The sequence below is a fragment of the Phoca vitulina genome, unplaced genomic scaffold (assembly GCF_004348235.1).
Source record: "Phoca vitulina isolate PV1807 unplaced genomic scaffold, GSC_HSeal_1.0 scaffold77, whole genome shotgun sequence".
In the NCBI taxonomy this organism is placed as follows: Eukaryota; Metazoa; Chordata; class Mammalia; order Carnivora; family Phocidae; genus Phoca; species Phoca vitulina.
Window position 1 is genome coordinate 2,773,150 of NW_022589780.1, and position 17,861 is coordinate 2,791,010.

The 17,861-nt window shown below is 52.1% G+C and overlaps 1 protein-coding gene across 1 annotated transcript in view; it reads right to left on the bottom strand.

Annotated features, from left to right (window-relative positions):
- The window catches only part of STARD8 (StAR related lipid transfer domain containing 8), a 41,102-nt gene that overhangs the window by 9,954 nt on the left and 13,287 nt on the right, over positions 1–17,861 (bottom strand). Inside the window, exons 2-4 of the mRNA XM_032393874.1 lie at positions 3,306–3,377; positions 1,175–1,256; positions 139–202 (exon numbers count right to left, since the gene is read on the bottom strand). Of these exons, the coding sequence (XP_032249765.1) occupies positions 139–202; positions 1,175–1,256; positions 3,306–3,377 (218 nt within the window). The remainder of the gene's footprint in view (positions 1–138; positions 203–1,174; positions 1,257–3,305; positions 3,378–17,861) is intronic.

Genomic DNA, 17,861 nt, shown 5'->3' on the forward strand with positions numbered 1-17,861 from the left:
TCCCAGGCTGGAGCAAGACACCTCTCTGTCCATCCCAGACTCCCAGGACACTGGAGCTAGTTTTGCAAGTGCCCTGTGTATGTCCTGGGTTCCCCGTGGTGCCACAAGGCCCCAGGCTCCACCCTTGCCATGACTCACCTGCTTGCTTTGAAAGTGAACTTCCAGTTTCATCGAGGCACAGTTGTTCAAGGTCATCAGCCTCCTGTAAGGAAAGAAAGCAAGCGCTCACCCAAGGGTCCCAACCAAAGGCTGCGGGGAATGACCCACCAAGACAGTCCCAAGATGCCATCCACTACTTTACATGCCCGAGCCATCAAAACATCTCCCAAGACTCAGTGTTTGTGAAGGTTTCAGTGCCAGACACAATGCTCGGGAGATTATGGCTTCTGTCCTCTGGGAGCTTATATATGCGGAATAAACCACTACAGAGATGGGGCAAGTTCAAGAACAGGGTAGCCCGAGGCACCGCAGGCACACAGAGGGTGGGACAAGGAACTTCCACGAAGGGGGATTAGGCAGTCAGAGAAGGCTTCCCGGAGGACAGGGGTGGGATTCTGAAGGGGAAAAAAAACCAGGGACTTCTATCCCAGGCTTCCACAAGAGGCTGTGACAAGGGAGGGAAACAGTCAGTAAACAGACCAGCACTGGTGTGACAGGGGAGACTGAGGCTGATACGGTCGGTCAGAGCCAGATTGCAAAGGTGCCTCATGCTAAAAAAGCGTTGCTTTCTTCTGCAGGCAGTTGCACACCCCAAGCAGAGGGGAGCCTGCTTGGAAGCGGCGTCTGGTGGCCGTAAAGGGGCTGGATCAGGGCGAGGAGGGGAACGGCAGGCAGGCCAGTTAGTAGGCTACTGAAGCAGATCCAGAAAGCCGTGGTTTGGCCTGAAAGAAGGCCCAAACCCGTGTAAGTAGAGAGGGGCCAAAGCAGAGGAATGTCTGGGGAATCGAACTGAAGGGAGAAGACGAATCACGGCCAGATCTTGGCTCTCTAGCTAGAGGGCCTGAGCGCTGCGGCATCCCAGACAGAAGACAGAGTGAGCGGTACGACCGCGGCAGAGGGGTGTTGTCACAGGCTGGCCTCCTCCTCTGTTGGAGGGGACACGGACTGTTTCTTTCCCCGGGGAAGCCCCAAGCCAGGCCCTGACCTCCCAGGCCTGGCCCTTAGTGCCCCCTACCTGCACAGGGCCCCCAAAGAGTCCTCGTCCAGAAAACCGTGGTCCTTCTTCACAGAGCCAATATCCAGGGGAAACAGACCTTCTGTACGGCGGAGAAAAGCCAAGATGAGTCGAGGGCGGTAGGTCAGAAACTCAGTGCCAGTAGCCCTTGAGGTGGGAAGGGGAGGCCAGGGAAGAGAGGAGGCACGAAGGCAAAAAGCCGAGCCGAAGGAGCAAAACCTGGGGTAAGGGAGGGGCCCAGGGAGCTCGGGTTGACCATCAGAGGCATGTTCAGGGCTGAGGGAAAGGAGGGTTGAGCTGGATGAGAGGACCCAATAATAGGACAGGTCCCCGGAAGATGGCAGGCCCGAGGCCTTGGGTGGCTGCCAAGAGCGAAGCTCACCCTCCCACCCCAGGGTTACTCAGACAGGGAACCTCCTCCCCGGCCCAAGGTAAACTGGGGGGAGCAGGGAGAGAGTGAGGACAGAGAGGACAGTATGCAGCCAAACAATGCCTCATTTCCTCCTAATGGTCCAAACAGGGGAGCCCACTCCCTGGGATATAGGAAGGGGAGGGGAGAGAGGAAGGAGTGGGGTCAGAGGACAGAGCATCCAGAAAATCCCACACCTCTCTGCCTGACTGCTAAAAGAAACCCATTTTCTCATTTAACTAACATTACTTGAGCACCTACTTGATGCCAGGCACTGGGGATACAACAGCGAACGAGATAAAAATGATCCCTGCCTTCGCAGAGAGACCGTATGTGGAACAAGATAATACAGTTCTAGGGGCCCCTGGGTGGCTCAGTCGTTAAGCGTCTGCCTTCAGCTCAGGTCATGATCCCAGGGTCCTGGCATCGAGCCCCGCATCGGGCTCCCTGCTCAGCGGGAAGCCTGCTTCTCCCTCTCCCACTCCCCCTGCTTGTGTTCCCTCTCTCGCCGTGTCTCTGTCAAATAGGTGAAATCTTAAAAAAAAAAAAAAAAGAAAGAAAGAAAGAAAGATAATACAGTTCTAAATGCCATGAAAGACATTAGCCAGGGTGATAGGGTAAAGAGAGGCTGGCGGAGTGGGGGCCACTCGGAGAGAGGTGACTTCCGAGACGAGTCCTGAAGAATAAGAGGGGGCTGGCCGGGCCAAGAGCCTGGGAAGAGGATTCCAGGCAGGACTAACATTAAGGCCCTGAGGAAGGAAAGGTGTGAGCGAGTGGCAGGAAGGAGCCTGGAATGAGGATGATTCCTGGATGATTCCTGGATGATTCCTGGCAGTGGGGCTTGAGTGGACAGTGGTGCCCTCGGGAGGTGGAATTTAGACCTATTCAATCTGAGATGCCTATCAGACAGATGAGGAGATACTGAATTGTTGGTTGAATGGATGAATCTGGAGCTCGGGAATGAGGTCTGACAGAGATATTTGGGAATCACCAGAAGATGCACGGTACTTGGAGAAGGATCTCCTGGGAAAGAAATGTGGAGAGGGAAGAGGGGCCAAGATTGAGCTCTGGGACACCCCAACATTTCGATATCCGTTAGAGAAAGCAGAGTCTGGTATAAGAAGACTGACAGTGGCATCTAGAGAGAGGCAGCCAAGAGAGGCGAGGGTTCCAGAAGCTGAAGTGAGTGGCCAACCTCCCTGAATGCTGTTGAGAGATTAAGACTGGGAAGGGACGGCTGAATTTGACCACGTGGGAGTCCCTGGTGACCTGGACAAGGATTGTTTGGTTGGCAAAGCGGGAGTGAAGGCAGGGTACGGTGGAGAGTGTGGGAAGAAGAGGGAAAGTGGAAACAGCAAATATAAACAACTCTAAAGAAAAAAAAAACAGAAAAATGAAGGGAAACAGAGAAATCGAGGCCATGCGGGAGCTGAGATGAGGTCAGGGACCCCAGGATGCATCTCTGCAAATGGCATCCTCAGAAGTGGTACAGTGCAGGGGCCCTGGTCAAGACAAGGGTGACACACTGGTGTCACCAGAGCTTAGGAGAGCCGATCAGAGTGACCCACTAGAGATGATGCTGTCGTGACAGGAGCAGGACCAAAGAACACAGCTTCTTGTGTGGTTGGAGAAAGGTTCCGATTGGCTTCCTTTTACAGATGAAAAACAGAGGGATATGGCAAGCTTTGCGGTAGGGAAGGGGGAGCAACTGAGTAGCCTTACCTTCAAAAAGCTGAGCATACTGAGGGAATCCTGTTGCTCGAAGCCACTTGCATGCTCTCTTGGCTTCAACTTCTAAAACGGAACAGAGGGACACAAATAGGCAGAGAAATGGGGTTAGCTGGGGGCTGGCACTGAGCCACCCTGGGTATACGTTGCCTCACCTTCCGCGGACAAGCACCTCCAGTCCTCGGGATCTGGAAATGGCAAGGAAGGCACGGAGGGACCTGGCATATTCGCTGCGTGTCTCAGCCAGCTGGGATTTACCTTCAGTGCCCCATACCCGACCCTCTGTATGTCCTGGCGCACCTTTCTTGAGCCTCACTCCCTGCCCGTGCCAATGCCCCTGTCACTCTCCCACCCCTGCCCAAGAACAGAACCCACCAGCAGCAACTCCCAGGAAAGCGTGGAGTCAGCCACAAAATGTTCAACGATTATCATTCTCTTTCCCACCCTTATTATACCTAACATTCCCCAGCACTTTGAGAACCAAATCTCACTTAACACACACAATATGCTGGGAAGAAGGTCTTACTCTCTCTGTTTTATGGATCTCCAGACAGGCTCAGGAAGGAAGGGACTCATCCACAGTTTCACAGTTGACCAAGGTAGCAGTGCTGGGGCCAGAGTTCAAGCTCAGTCTGACTCCCACTCAGGGCTCCTACCCTTCTGAGGCAGCAGCTTCCCCAGTGCTCACCCTCCCCGACCACACATCGATTTCCAGCCCTCCCTACCCAGGGAGCCTCCCAGGACTGCTCCAGCTGTCCCCAGTGGCTAGGCCTATGTGGTATAATCCAGTGCTGGTTGTCATGGTGACACAGTGCGGGCCTGTGAGAATCTTGGAGGACACTGGTTGGGTTAGCCTCCCACCTCTGCTCTGGGAAGGCCCAGCACCCCTCCCGGCCTCAGTGGAGACATGCACCTGGACTAAAGGAGGCCAGGGTGGGCTGAATGCCGTTAGCAAAGCCCTGGGACTGCCCAGGCAGCAATGTGTTTCCTACCCAAGTGCTGCCAGGGAGCAGTGGGGTTGGGACTATGGGACCAGGCGCTGTGGGGTTGGGGGATGGAGGAGGCTGCTGGCTCGGCAGAGCTGCTCTGGCCACAGAGCATGCGCCCAACATCTCCTTGATTTCCTTAACGCCCATGACCAGGGGACTCCAAGGCGACTGGTGAGGTTTCTCTGAGACGGGAAGAGCTCTTTCTCTCCAGTGCTCTCCCACAGGGAAATCCAGGATGAGGTCCTGGCAGCTGGGACTGAGAAGTTAAAAGACAAAACGGTACCTGAGAGGATGCCGGGTGGGGACACAAGGGAAGGAAGAGGGCAGAAAGGTGGAAGTCGGTCAGAAAAAACAACAGGCTTCTCAAGGGTCACACACTGATGAGGATTTGAGGAGGGAGAAGAGAAGGCTCTGGAGCCCCCAAGGGTTTTGGGGGCAAACAGGAGTGGGGCGGGGATGAACATCTGTGCGTTTCGCAGAGTGAGGGCCACCCCAGCATCTGCCTCTGCACGCAACTGTAGCCAAGTCTGCTCATGTCCGCGATCCGTGAAGACTGGTGTGGGATGGCGCACCCGTACACACACGCAGACAGGCCCCTCAGTCTGTGTGCGCACCCGAATCTCTATGTGCACATGTTTTTTGTTACTGCAACTTTCTAACCTATGATAAAGATCTAGGGGTCATCAGGACTTCTGAGAGGTCCTGGAAAGCGTTTGTTCCCATAGAGCTCAGCCAACAGTACTGCAGACCCTCTGGCAGGGGGCAATGCAGGCCTGGGAGAGGATGCAGGTCTCTAGGCAACAGGCCGCCTGGGAGAATCGTGCTAAGAGCTGCTGGAAGGGACTTCACATCAGCCCAGGAAGCATTAGAGGATATGGTTTTGCTGTTAGAACAGCTGAGCCAGCTGCCATAACCACCTCCCTGTCTCCTGATCCTACCACAGCCCCAGAAGAAGGCCCTTCTCCATCGTCAGAGCCCCTCCCAGCAGCCAGCTCTGCTATCCCATCATTAGGACAAAGAGAAGGTACCAAAGGAGGGACCTGGTAGGAGTTTCCAGAAAGGCAGGCACAGAAGGAAACAGTGATCCCTAAAGGGCCACGAGTCTGGTATGGCCACCCCGGGCAGGGCAGCCAATCCCCAGGGATAGGCCTGCATGCTAAGAACACACCCTCAAGGTCCACTGCAGCCCTCAGTCCTTCGTGACTAGAGGCAGAACAAAGAGCAAAGGGAAGGAGAGAGGCACCTGCCTGCCCGTTACTCCTGAGCTCCCTCCTAAGCCTGAAGGAGGTGGGAGAGTGTAGTAATAAAGTCCTACATCTTAAACATCTGCACCATCTACCCGAGCCACAGAGGCAGAGCCCATAGGAGAGTGGTGAGGCCCCTGCCCCTCTCATGCTAGGCATCAGTCCTAGCCAGGGTTGTCGGGAAGGAAGCAAGCTCACGTGGGTGGGCACCAAGTTCTTTCACTGCTACCTAGAGCCCTCTAGCCCCTTGCTATTCCAAGTGTGATCCCTGGACCTGCAGCAACAGCATCACCAGGGACCTTGTTAGAAATGCAGAATCCCAGGGGCGCCTGGGTGGCTCGGTCGTTGAGCGTCTGCCTTCAGCTCAGGTCATGATCCCGGGGTCCTGGGATCGAGCCCCGAATCGGGCTCCTTGCTCCGCGGGAAGCCTGCTTCTCCCTCTCCCACTCCCCCTGCTTGTGTTCCCTCTCTCGCTGTGTCTCTCTGTCAAATCAATCAATCAATCAATCTTAAAAAAAAAAAGAAATGCAGAATCCCAGACCTACTGAATCAGAATTTACATTTATTTAACTAGATCCTGAGTTGATTTGCATGCACATTAAAGTTTGAGAAGCACTGGCCTATATCACCTAGTATAAGGATTCTCACCCTTGGATGCACATTAAAATCAGCTAGGAAGCTTAAAAAATACCAATTTCCTGGGGCCCCAGCCTCAGAGGCTGATGTAATTGGTCTGTGGTGAGGTTCTACAAATCAGCACTTTAAAAAAGCTACAGTATGGGGCATATTGAGGCCCAAGGGACTTCTCCAACTCCCACAGAGTTACGTGTCACAGCTGAGACTATGACCCTGATCTTTTATTTTTCTTTAAGTTTTTGTTTTAATTCCAGTTACTTAACATACAGTGTTATTTTAGTTTCAGGTATACAATATAGTGATTCAACACTTCCATGCATCACCCAGTGCTCATTACGACAAGTGCCCAAGTCCTTAATCCCCATCACTGATTATACCCATCCCCCCAGCCACCTCCCCTCTGGTAACCATCAGTGTGTTCTCTATGGTTGAGCGCCCATTTCTTGCTCGCTTGCTCTCTCTCTTTCCCCTTGCTCATTTGTTTTGTTTCCTAAATTGTCTTTCTCTGACTTATTTCGCTGAGCATAAACTCTCTAGCTCCATTCACGTCGGTGCAAACAGCAAGATTTCATTCTTATTTATGGCTGAGTAATATTTTATATATATATATATATATATATATATATATATATATATATATATATATACCACATCTTCTTTATCCATTCATCAATTGATAGACACTTGGGCTGCTTCCATATCTTCCCTATTGTAAATAATGCTGCTAAAGACATAGGGGTGTGTGTATCCCTTTGAACTAGTGTTTTTGTATCCTTTGGGGTAAATACCGAGTAGTGCAATTGCTGGGTCATAGGGTAGCTCTATTTTCAACTTTTTGAGGAACCTCCATAGTGTTTACCGGAGTGGCTGCACCAGCTTGCATTCCCACCAACAGTGTAAAAGTGTTCCCCTTTCTCCATGTCCTCGCCAACACCTGTTGTTTCTTGTGTTGTTGATTTTAGCCATCCTAACAGGTGTGAAGTGATATCGAACTGTAGTTTCGGTTTGCATTTCCCTGATGGTAAGTGATGCTGAGCATCTTTTCATGCAGCTGCTGGCCATCTGGATGTCTTCTTTGGAGAAATGTCTGTTCATGTGTGACCCCGATCTTTTCATTTCCTGTCCAGTTCTCTCTTTTCCAGTGAGTTATGCCACTTGCCCTCAGATGCCAGGTAAACAAAGGGCTTAGACTCCAAGGAACCAACTCCAGGTCCCCCCAATTTTTTCCACCCTTCTGATATAGTGGAGCTACAAGCCTGAGTTGAAATCCTGGTGCGGCCAGTCACGAGCTCTCTGACTTTGGGCAAGTTATTTAAACTCTTTAAGACTCAGTTTCCCCCTCTGTAAAATGGAAGTAATAGAGTCTACTTGGAATAACTACTGAGGGCATTAAGTAAAATACTGGAGAGGAAAAAAACAAACAAAACCCCGGTACATAGCACAAGCACTCCCCACTAACTGAAGGGTCCGAGGAAAAAAGAACAAACAGAAGAAAGAGGCCCAGCTGGCATCTCCTTTCGGGTCTGGGAAGTGGCTGCCTCCACATTCCTGTCAAAATTGCAGCCAAATGGCTCTGGGAAGTGCGGTTAGTTAGGAGGCAGACGTTTCAAAGAGGCCACAATAGCTCCAAAAAACAAAGGAGCCAAGGAGTTTGAAGCAGGGCTACGGACTGAATCCCCAGCAAGTACTCCCTGGCAGGAATCTGGAGAATGTAATGGGCCATTACCCAACAGGATGTCAGGGACACTGGCTCCCAACAATACACCACCTCACGGAGGCCTGGGAGGCCCTGAGGCTCCCTCCCAGATGGAGCAGTCAGAGACATATGTCTTGGTTATTAAGGACTGAGCTAAAGTGCTTTGCGTTCATCCCTCCCACCCGTCCCAGCCTGCCCAGGCTGGGCCCAGAAATGACCAGTCACCCCCAGGAGAGTCCACTCACCTGAGGTTGGGGCCCCGGTGTCCCAGACTAAGGATGGCCTTATGTGCCCGGCGGGGAGAGTGACACCGGGCAGGCTGAGGCGAGTGATGAAGGAATGTCTGTAACCCCTAGTCCTGCTTCTATGTCCAGATGTGCAGATTTCAGCAGTTTCAACCGCTATATTCTGGAGGCCGTGCTCTGGCCAAGGCTAGGATGATATGCTGGGGCAGGTCAGGAATGGCACTCAGCTGGCACAAGCTGGATTCCACAGAGATTTAAGCCCGGACTCTCTCCCTGGGGAGGGTCCCAGCTGATCTGAGCCATAAGAATTGGGGAAAAGGGCATACTCAAAAGCTCCAGGGTCAAATCAGGTCTCAAGGCTATGCGCACAGGTTTCCTGGAGGGAATGTCCAGGAAAAATGGCTGAGCAGCAGCAGATGATTTCAGACAGCAATCTGCACCTACACTTACGTAGGCCACATACCAGGATCCTCTTAGCACAGAGCTTTTTTCTATTCAGAGGAGGATGGAATGAGGAGAAAAGCAGGGCTTCTGTTCCTGAGAAACACTATATGAACAAGGGTAGTTTATGTACTCAGGAAAGGGGCAGCAACATCTCCCACGGAGGAAAAGCAATAATGCTCAAAGATGATAGAACTGAGTTGAAGAAAGAGCTTTTTCCAGTCAAGCTAGCTCCCCTACTCACTGCCTAAGTCATTTTAGCCAATTTGCTTCATCCCCTAAGCTTTGGATTTTGATCTATGTAGTGAGGACCAACAGCTTTCCTGCCTACCTCCATGGTTACTGTGTGGAATGGGTCAGGTTTTGCCTGGTTTTGAAAGTGGCTGTATGAAAGTTATCATTAGAGAGCACTACTTTTGTTAAGACTACTTGAACTTGGTGTCTCTCTCTCTCTCTCCTGAAACTAGCATTACACTGTATGCTAACTAAGTGAAATTTAAATAAAAATTTTTTAAAAAGAATATTTGACCTTGGTATGCACACATTCACGGTCTTTAAGGCTCAGTTCAGAGTGTGTCCTACTTGTAAAAAAGTGAGCATGAGCTAGGAGGAAAAGAAAAGGTAACCGGCAACTAAGTTGACTGGGAGGTCAGGCCTCACCCAGCCAAGATCACCAACCCCACCCTCTTCATGCCACACTCAGGGGACTTGAGTCCTTCTGTCTTGTGGTCACTCAGTGGGCTATGAGAGAGCTGCCCAGACCCCCACTTCTGCCTACTCTTTCCCAACCCAAAACCCAGCTCAGGCATAGGTACCAGGTAAGACCCAGGGCCCAAGACAAGTAATGAGTGGATGTCACAGAGGCCCAGATCAACGGGGTCCTTGTTACTGTCAAAAGAGTAACCTCTGAACTCAGACTGCACATTATAATCTGAGAGCTTTTAAAAATTCCAGGGCCTAGGGGGGCGCCTGGGTGGCTCAGTCGGTTAAGCGTCTGCCTTCGGCTCAGGTCATGATCCCAGGGTCCTGGGATCGAGCCCTGGTGGCGGCATCATCATCATCATCAGGCTCCCTGCTCAGCAGGGAGTCTGCTTCCCCCTCTGCCCCTCCCCCCCAACTCATGCTTGCAAGCACACGTGCGCTCTCTCTCTCTCTCTCTCTCTCTCTCAAATACATAAAATCTTTTTAAAAATTCCGGTGCCTGGGCCCCAGTCATGACCAATTAAATTAGAATCTCTGGGAAAGTTTTCATTTGTTTTTGAGAGCCTTCCACATGATTCTCAGTACAGGCAAGGTAGAGAACCACTGCCCTGAACAAACACGGCCAGCTAAAAAGTCACAGCGTAGGTCTCTGGAAAGATTCTAGCCAGAGGCTATACTCAGGTCCATTCTGGTCACTGGTCCATGTTCTCTCTAGGCCCAAGTGAAGGAGCAAGAGAGCAATGAGCAGTAATATGAATGCATATGGTGGGACAGGGGAGGGCGAGTCTGTGGGTGTTTGTGAAAGTAATTGATTCAAACAGTTAGCTGACCTACTCCATAAGGAAGCTTTCAGCAAATGTGCTGACTTCCTTTGCCTTACTTTGCTTTCTGTTTGGAAAGACATCTCCTTCATGGCCCTCGCTCTAGGATGAATGTCTCCCAAACGAGGTCTGGGATCAGCATGGTCTCTCCCACCTTTAGTGAGCCCAGGAGGAAAAGCCAGCGTTCTGAGGGAGCAGAGAAAGACCTGGAATGCCACTGTCTGTGTGACAACCCAAGTTTCCAAGGTGGGCTTTGCAAGGCCGAGCTGATATTCCAGGTAGGCAGAAGGGCCCCCCACCACTCCAGGCCCTGCCGCTATAGCTGGGAAATGCTAGGTCCTGGCAAACAGATCGTCAGCTCATTTCTCTTGGTGGATACAAAGCCCTTTTCCTTTGCCCACCTTCACTCCCAGAGAGGGATCCTTTAAGGAAGAGACGTGGGCTTTCTGGCAGGGGGCTTGTATGTCACTTGGCCCCAAGTGGTTATTAGCGGCTCCCTTCACCCTCCCATAAGGATATATCTAAGGAGCCTAGGCCACAGGAAGTGTGCCCACCCGGCCTTGAGCCTTGGATCCCTCAGAGGCGGGGCATCATCCAAATTTACACAAAAGCTGCAACAGGTGACTGTCTGGCTATGCCCCCCCACCCCGGAGGGACAGAGCGAGAGGAGCCCTCACAAGGGCTCATACTAACAGCTGTCATGACTTTTACGACTGCCAAGACTGTAATCACAATTCTTACTAGATTCTTACAGGGGAGGGGGCAAAGGGGGGAAAGAGGCAAGACCGAAAAAGCTCTCATCCCACATTCCAAACCCCACGGTAGGGGTGCCGCAGTAAGGGCTGTTGGATTTCAAGCAGCCAGCTTGGCGGTGCTAGCCACTGGCTGGCCTCTAGCTTGTTAGGTCGCAAGGCAGGACTTGGGGCCCCTGCTGCACCTGTTGGGGTGCCAGTCTTGATCTCAGCCAGAGCTACAGCTGGACGCCCAGGCCCGTACGAGCAACGCTTCCGGAGTCTCCCTGTCAGAACTGCGGCACCACCAAGGCACACAGCCCAGGAAGGGACAGTACCATGCGACTGGGTGGCAACACAGTGAAGCCACTGAGTCTTCCTGCTGGCTAGTGGCAGGTTGATATGTGTGGTCCCTATTCTAACACCCCTCTCTCCTTAACGCTCCACGTCCGCACCAAAGCCAAAGGGAGTCAGGGAGTCTCAGCCAGGGATAACGTTATGCCCCAGGGACCTCTGGCAATGTCTGGAAACATTTGTGGTCATCGCAGCTGGAGAGGGATGTTATTAGCACCTAGTGAGTAGAGGCCAGGGATGCTGCTCAGCATGCTGCACTATCCGGGACAATGCCCACAACAAAAGAAAGGCTGACTCCAGACCCGAAGGGTGACACTGAGGTCAGCCTCCACCTTCCCTGGGGGCCTCAGGCACCCCCTCCTTGAAGATGTCCTGAGGGATGAGGCAAAGACTGGATGCCCGATTCAGTGGAGGTCCCTTGTCTGTGGACACTGTCAATCCCTTGCAGCCAGGGTCAGGTCAGCCAGGGACAGGTGGCAGTTCGAGTTTAGAGTTTTTATACAAGAACTGCCCCCCCCCCCAACCGGGCCCTTCTCCCCCACGAAGCTGTAGCCTGAGATCTGGTATGCAGCTTCAAGTGAGGGAGGCTCAGGAGGGCCCTGTGGCTAAACCAGGCCTCTGGCTTCCTGGGGCTGCTTGAAAATTGGGGCCCAGAGTCCAGTCTGTGGTCTCCTAGGCTGGTACTTGATACTGCAGGGTTAAAGCACGCACCTGACGTTCTTGCCCAGCCCGTGAAGGTCAAAACTGCCACCTACTCTGCTGCAGTCACTCCCTTAGCTTTCTTGCCCTCAGGGGATCCTGCCCCCAACCCAGTCCCAAGTGCTCTGACAAGGTCATGGTTACAAGGAAGGACTGGTGTTTTGGTAAGTCATGCACTACTCCATCACCTCCAGTCGCCAGCCTGGAGGCAAGAGACGCCAGCCTAACTGGTCTGGGGCAGATGTTAGACCAGTGGTAACTGCTCTCCACTACGGCACAGGTGGAAAGATTATTGGACTGAAGGTCAGGAGAACTACATTCTAGCCTTAACTGTACTAGGAACTTGTTGGATGACCGTGGGCAAGCCACCAACTCTGTCTGGGCCTCAGTTTTTCCGTCTCCTAGTGGCCACTCACCAAAATCTAGACCCAGAGCAGGGGGATGTGTGATTCACACTGGCTGGTTCAGTAGAGGGAGCTATCCTCCTCCTGCACATTCTCTTCTGGGAGACTCCAGTGAGGGTGGTCAGCGGGGACCAAGACCAAACCCATCTTCCCTTCCCACTCTGGCTCTCCTGCTTTCCTGCCTCCCAACGCACCCGAACACCCAGGCTTAAACCACTAGTCATCCTGTTCTGTCCTCTCTCGACTCATGTATTTAGTCACCAGGTTCTATCGACTTTTCCATCAAGCGGTCACGGTTTCCCAAGCCCAACCGTGCTCTAGGCTGGCATGCCTGGATTACTTAAGCCCTCCAATTTCCCGGCCTCTAGTCTCTCCTTTCAACAGGTTGTCCTGCCAGCTTCTTCTTACAAGAGCCCAGCTCTGACCTGGCCACTCTCCTACTCTGCAGCCTAGCAGGCTCCCCACTGCCCAGAGCCCAGAGCAGACACCATCCTGCTTTCCACCTGGCACTCGAGGCCTCCTACACCCTAGACCCAGCCTGACTTGAAGCTGCAAACTCCCATTATTCATCAAGATGGAGGTCATACCCCCCCCCATGAAATCTTCCTCCCCTGACCTCTTAGTAACCCCCTACCACCCAACGGCTCATTCAAATTAAGTGACCCCCTACACATTCCCATTACCTTCTCAGTGGCACATGAGACTGTCTACCCCATTCAACTGGAGTCCCACGGCATTGGATCCTATTGGTCTCAGTATCCCTACTGCAGTGTGGTAAGGGCTACAGAATGTTCTGGCAACACCTAGATGGGAAGTCCTGCTTTCCAGCTAAACAGTGCGCAGGCCTCTGACTCCACCCATTCCTCTGGCATCACTACAGCAAAGACTCGGAACTGAGGAGACACGCTTGCAACTCGGCCAACTAGACAGCCGGCAGAACACCTTGCCCCAGGGCAGAAACCACGGGGCCAGGAACCAAGGCCCAGAGGTGTAAAAAGGGAAAATAATCTCTGCCTGAGGGTGAAGGCATTCTGGCCTCAAGGAACCCTCAGCTCTTTCTTCCCAAGCTCCTGTGAGGGCACACGAGAAGGGACATGCGCCATCTCCTGCTTCCTCTCTTGGCCTGCAAAGTCTTGGCACTCACCCATTTTGACCCTGTGCCACCACTTTTACATCCCACACCCCCCCCCCTTGCCTACTTCCTTTTCCTTTTGCTGAGGCCAAATATAAACTCCTGGGCAGGAAATGCCTTGAAGGAGCCTGGCCCCACCCTGAGATTCCAGAAAAAAAATTGTCTCTTACTGAAAGAAAATGGGCCCGAGAGAAGTAGCCTCTTCACAGGGTCTGTTCCCCCTCTGGAAGCCAGTGGACACAAGCCTCCCCTGAGCCCTGCAGCCAAAGGGAGGGCTGTGATTCTGGGCAGAAAGGGGAGGGCAGGGGCCTTCCTTGGCTTTATGGGCAGGGTGTGGCAACATGCATGCTTAGGCCATGTGGGGTGAAGGGAAGGAGAATCCAAAATGGTGACCTAACAGCTGTGTAATATCTAGAAACAGAGGTTTTCGGGTACAGTGGGAAGACTAACAGGCTAACAATCTGAGAATGTGGCTTTTAGTCGTGGCTCTGCTACTTCTCAGCTGTGGTTGTGTTCCTTATTGATAACAATACTTACGATACTGAATGTATTTATTAAGAATAATTAAGATTAAACACTAATATTTACTGAGTACTCACTACATGCCAGGCCCTGAGCTAAGAACTTTACACAGATCACACTGGGCAAGACTTAACTTCTCTGTGCTTTGGTGTCCTTATCTGTAAAATAGCGATATGATTATATCACTGACAATAGGAGGTTTTTGCAAGTATAAAATGAGATAATAACAACAACAACCAAAGGGTTCTGAGTCATTATTGTGTCCCAGGCATAGGTACTTTTTATATGGTTTATATCACTGAATCTTGACAACAACCCTCTGGGGGTAAGTGCTATGAAATTTCTATTTGACAGATGAGAAAACTAAGGCCCAGAGAGATCGAGTAACTTGCCCCAAATCAGCAGCTAGGAAGTGGTGGGTCAAGGTGCAAATCCAGGCAGTCTAGATCCAGAGTCCTCCAAGTCCACCCAGTTAGAATACTCTTCATTAAATAGGAGAAGTCACCTTGGCCGTGGACACAAGAAACATATACCAGGAGTTTTGCAGCATGAACCCTTAGTCTGAAGTAACCTCCCATCAGTGGAGAAAACACTTGACCATCCCACATCTCATGTGGTCCCTATGACAGCCCTGTCCAAAGCAGACCTACTGCACAAATGGGGAAACTGAGGCTACAGAAGGTCAAGTGGTTTCCACTGGAATACGGACGGGGGCCAGGAGTCTGCCGAAATGCCCATTGCCATCCTGTCAATCTGTTCCCATGTTGTCTCCCTAGGATCTCCCCTCCAAATCCACTCCTACTTGGTGCCAGGCCCCGTGCTAGGCACCAAGGTCTGAAACTGAACAAAAGCCAAACTCTCCTAGAATACCTGACCAGACCTGCTACCAGGCCCATGCTTCCCAGGGAGGCAGAAGCTAAGATGGGCTGTCCTCTGAAGCACTCTCTGGCCTCTGTTTGGAGGCAAGATCACAGAGAATGAGCTCGAAAGCAATGGAGCTGACAGCTGGTACAGCCTATGGGAAGGAAGTTTGTAGCCCCCCGAGGGCCCTGAGGTGGGAACATTGTGGGGAGGGCTAGAGCTTCTGGACAAAAGCTTACCCCTCCACATGCCCAATACCAGCATGGGTCACACCAGCTGGAGGGGTCACGCAAGTTAATCCAGCCAAACTCCTGCCTGCCCCTAACCACCCACACCTTCTAAGTAACGAAATCTGGTTGTCAGGAAAGATCATTATAACGTCTCTTCTTCCCTGATACCACCCAGCACCCTGTTTTCCACCCCTAGTGCTAGAAGGTGCTAATTAGGCAGGCCTGCCGCTGTCAGAACGACCTCCCCAGCCTCCTCCTGCAACCCTCCCCCAACAGTGCAGCTCTGCTTTAGAGCCTCGATACCCAGTCCTTTGATTTTTCTCTCCTCTCCATCTGTCCACCTTGGTGGGGAGAGGGCAGGCAAGGACCTAGGGACTGTGTGTCCAGGAGTGACTGATCACTGGTGGGTAAAATAAGCAGTCAGGGGCAGAAGGGAGACCCAAGCCCGAGCTCTGGCCTCCTGGCCGGGCACCCGAGAAAGGGAGAAGAAGAGGCATGGCACAGTTGCTAAGGGTGTGGGCGGTGGACTCAGCCTGCCTGGGTCCTGATCCCAGTTCCATCATTCCCTAGCCAAGTGACCTTGAGTATGTTCTTCCTTTAGACTCTCCCTGCCTATTTCTTCATATGTAAAATGCGGATAAGGACAGTAGTTCTTACCTTACAGAATTACCATGGGAGCTAAATAAGTTCAAATGTGTCAAGAATTTAGAAGAGTTTCCTATGATTATTGTCATTATCATGGTCAAAAATATCACTCGAGGAGGCCAGAAGGATCCCTCCCTACAGGTGGGCGTGGCCAAGGAATGCTTTTTGGGAGGAAGCAGAATCTGAAAGTCCAGACCTAAGGCCTAGCGGGCAGCATGTTTGAGCACCGCACAGCCCCAGGTCAGTGAAAAACAGCAAAGAGGCAAGGTGGCAGAAAGTACCCCTAAATAACAATAATAGTGAGAAATCTGTTCTTATTATCGGATTTACTACTCACCAGGTAGGTAGGTACATATAGCTCCATTTTATAGCTGACAAAATGGAGGCTCACAGAGGTTAAGTAATTTGCCCAAAGTCACCCAGTGCTGTTTATCCCAGAGCCCCTGCTCCGCACCATGACACTTTCCTGCCCCAAGCTCTGTGTATACAACTCAGCATGCCTTTGGCTTCATCTCTATTTCTGGCCCCTTTCCCACACGCCCCTCTTTGCTTTTCCCATTTAGAAAGGCCTTCTCAGGTGGGGGGCTGCTCAGGCCAGATGTCTGGGGCCAAGCACTTCCCAAGCTGCCTGCTCGTAGCCCCAGCCTGACTTGACCTTGGCCTGGAGCAGAAAAGCTGGCTGCAAGTGTGTGTCTCACACCTCAGACAGGCCAGCCTTTGGCCAGCCCAGATAAAGGACAGGAAATCCTTGGCCACCTCCCCTGGAGATTGCTCCCTCTACCATGGGAACAGAGTTGCAGCCTGGGCAGAGGTTCCTCTGTGGTGAGGAAGCTGCCGAGTCAGCCCCAGCTGCCTTGGCTGCCGGGTGTGGTTTGGGGGAAATAGGCAGGGCTGAGCATCAGGAGACTTGGGCTCCAAATTCTCCCTCCTCGGAGACCAGGCCCTTCCCCTATCTGGGCCCGAGGTGGGCATCAGCAAGGATCACACTGCTTATCTTACCAGGCTGCTCTGAGAACAGAATGGAATCGTGGAAGTGAAAGTGCCTTGGAAATGGAAAGAAATAGGAAGACTCATCGTGGTCATCATCAACAACTGCAGGGGAGGAATGGCTGAGTTGGTGTTTCTCCCCGTCTGATTCACCCTTCTAGGCCCCACTGTGGGCATGGCTCATACTCATTTCTGGCTTCGATGCTCCTCAAAATATCCCCTTCCCCCCACCTACACCAGCTCAAGGGAAGAAAGCAAGTGGCAGGAAAACAGGATATACTGGCAGCCCCCACAGGGTACACTGCAGTCAACTCATCAAAAGTGAGCACCTCTTCTCACCAGACTTGCCCTCTGCTATGAGGGCCCCAAGAAGAAGGCCCTCGCCTCCAGGGGCTCCCCAGTCATGAGAGCTGACCGGGCCTGACCAACAAACAAATCAGAGAGTTGCATGAGGTGTTTGGACCCAGGACTCTGGGGGTTCAAAAGGCACCTGCTGGAATCACCAGGAAAAGATAATGGAGAAGTCTTGTAGAAAAGTTCAGGCTAGGGGTTCCTGGGTGGCTCGGCGGGTTAAGCGTCTGCCTTCGGCTCAGGTCATGATCGAGCACCACATCGGGCTCCTTGCTCAGCGGGGAGCCTGCTTCTCCCTCTCCCTCTGCCTGCCACTCCCCCTGCTTGTGCTCTCCCTCCCTCCCTCTCTCTCTCTCCACTCTCTCTCCACTCTCTCTCTCTCTCTCAAATAAATAAATAAAATCTTAAAAAGAAAGACAAGTTCAGGCTAGAAATAAACAGAGGAGAGTGAGGGACTTCCAGAGCCCCATTTCCCATTCCCAGGGCCACCAATAGTAGCATGTGCAAAAGACAGTAACGAGGCTGGGAAGGGGACTGGTCCCAGGTCCCTTGAGAAATACTTGGAGGAACTGAGGCTGTTTGGCGTACAGAAGAAGCAGGGGGACTTGGGTTCTGTCCTCAGACCTCTGGGAATCAGAGAGAACAGACACTGGCTAGGTGGTCCCAGGGGGCAGAGCTGGGACCCAGGGTTGTAGAAGCCATGGGGATATGGCATTCAGTTCAACATAAACAAACGCTTCTGGACGTCCCAGGAATGAAAGCAACTGCTTTGAAACATTGTGCTCCCAGGTACTGAAGATGGGGGCACAAGAGCTGTACAAATACCTGGTGGAAAGATCTAGGTTCACAAGGAGAGTTGG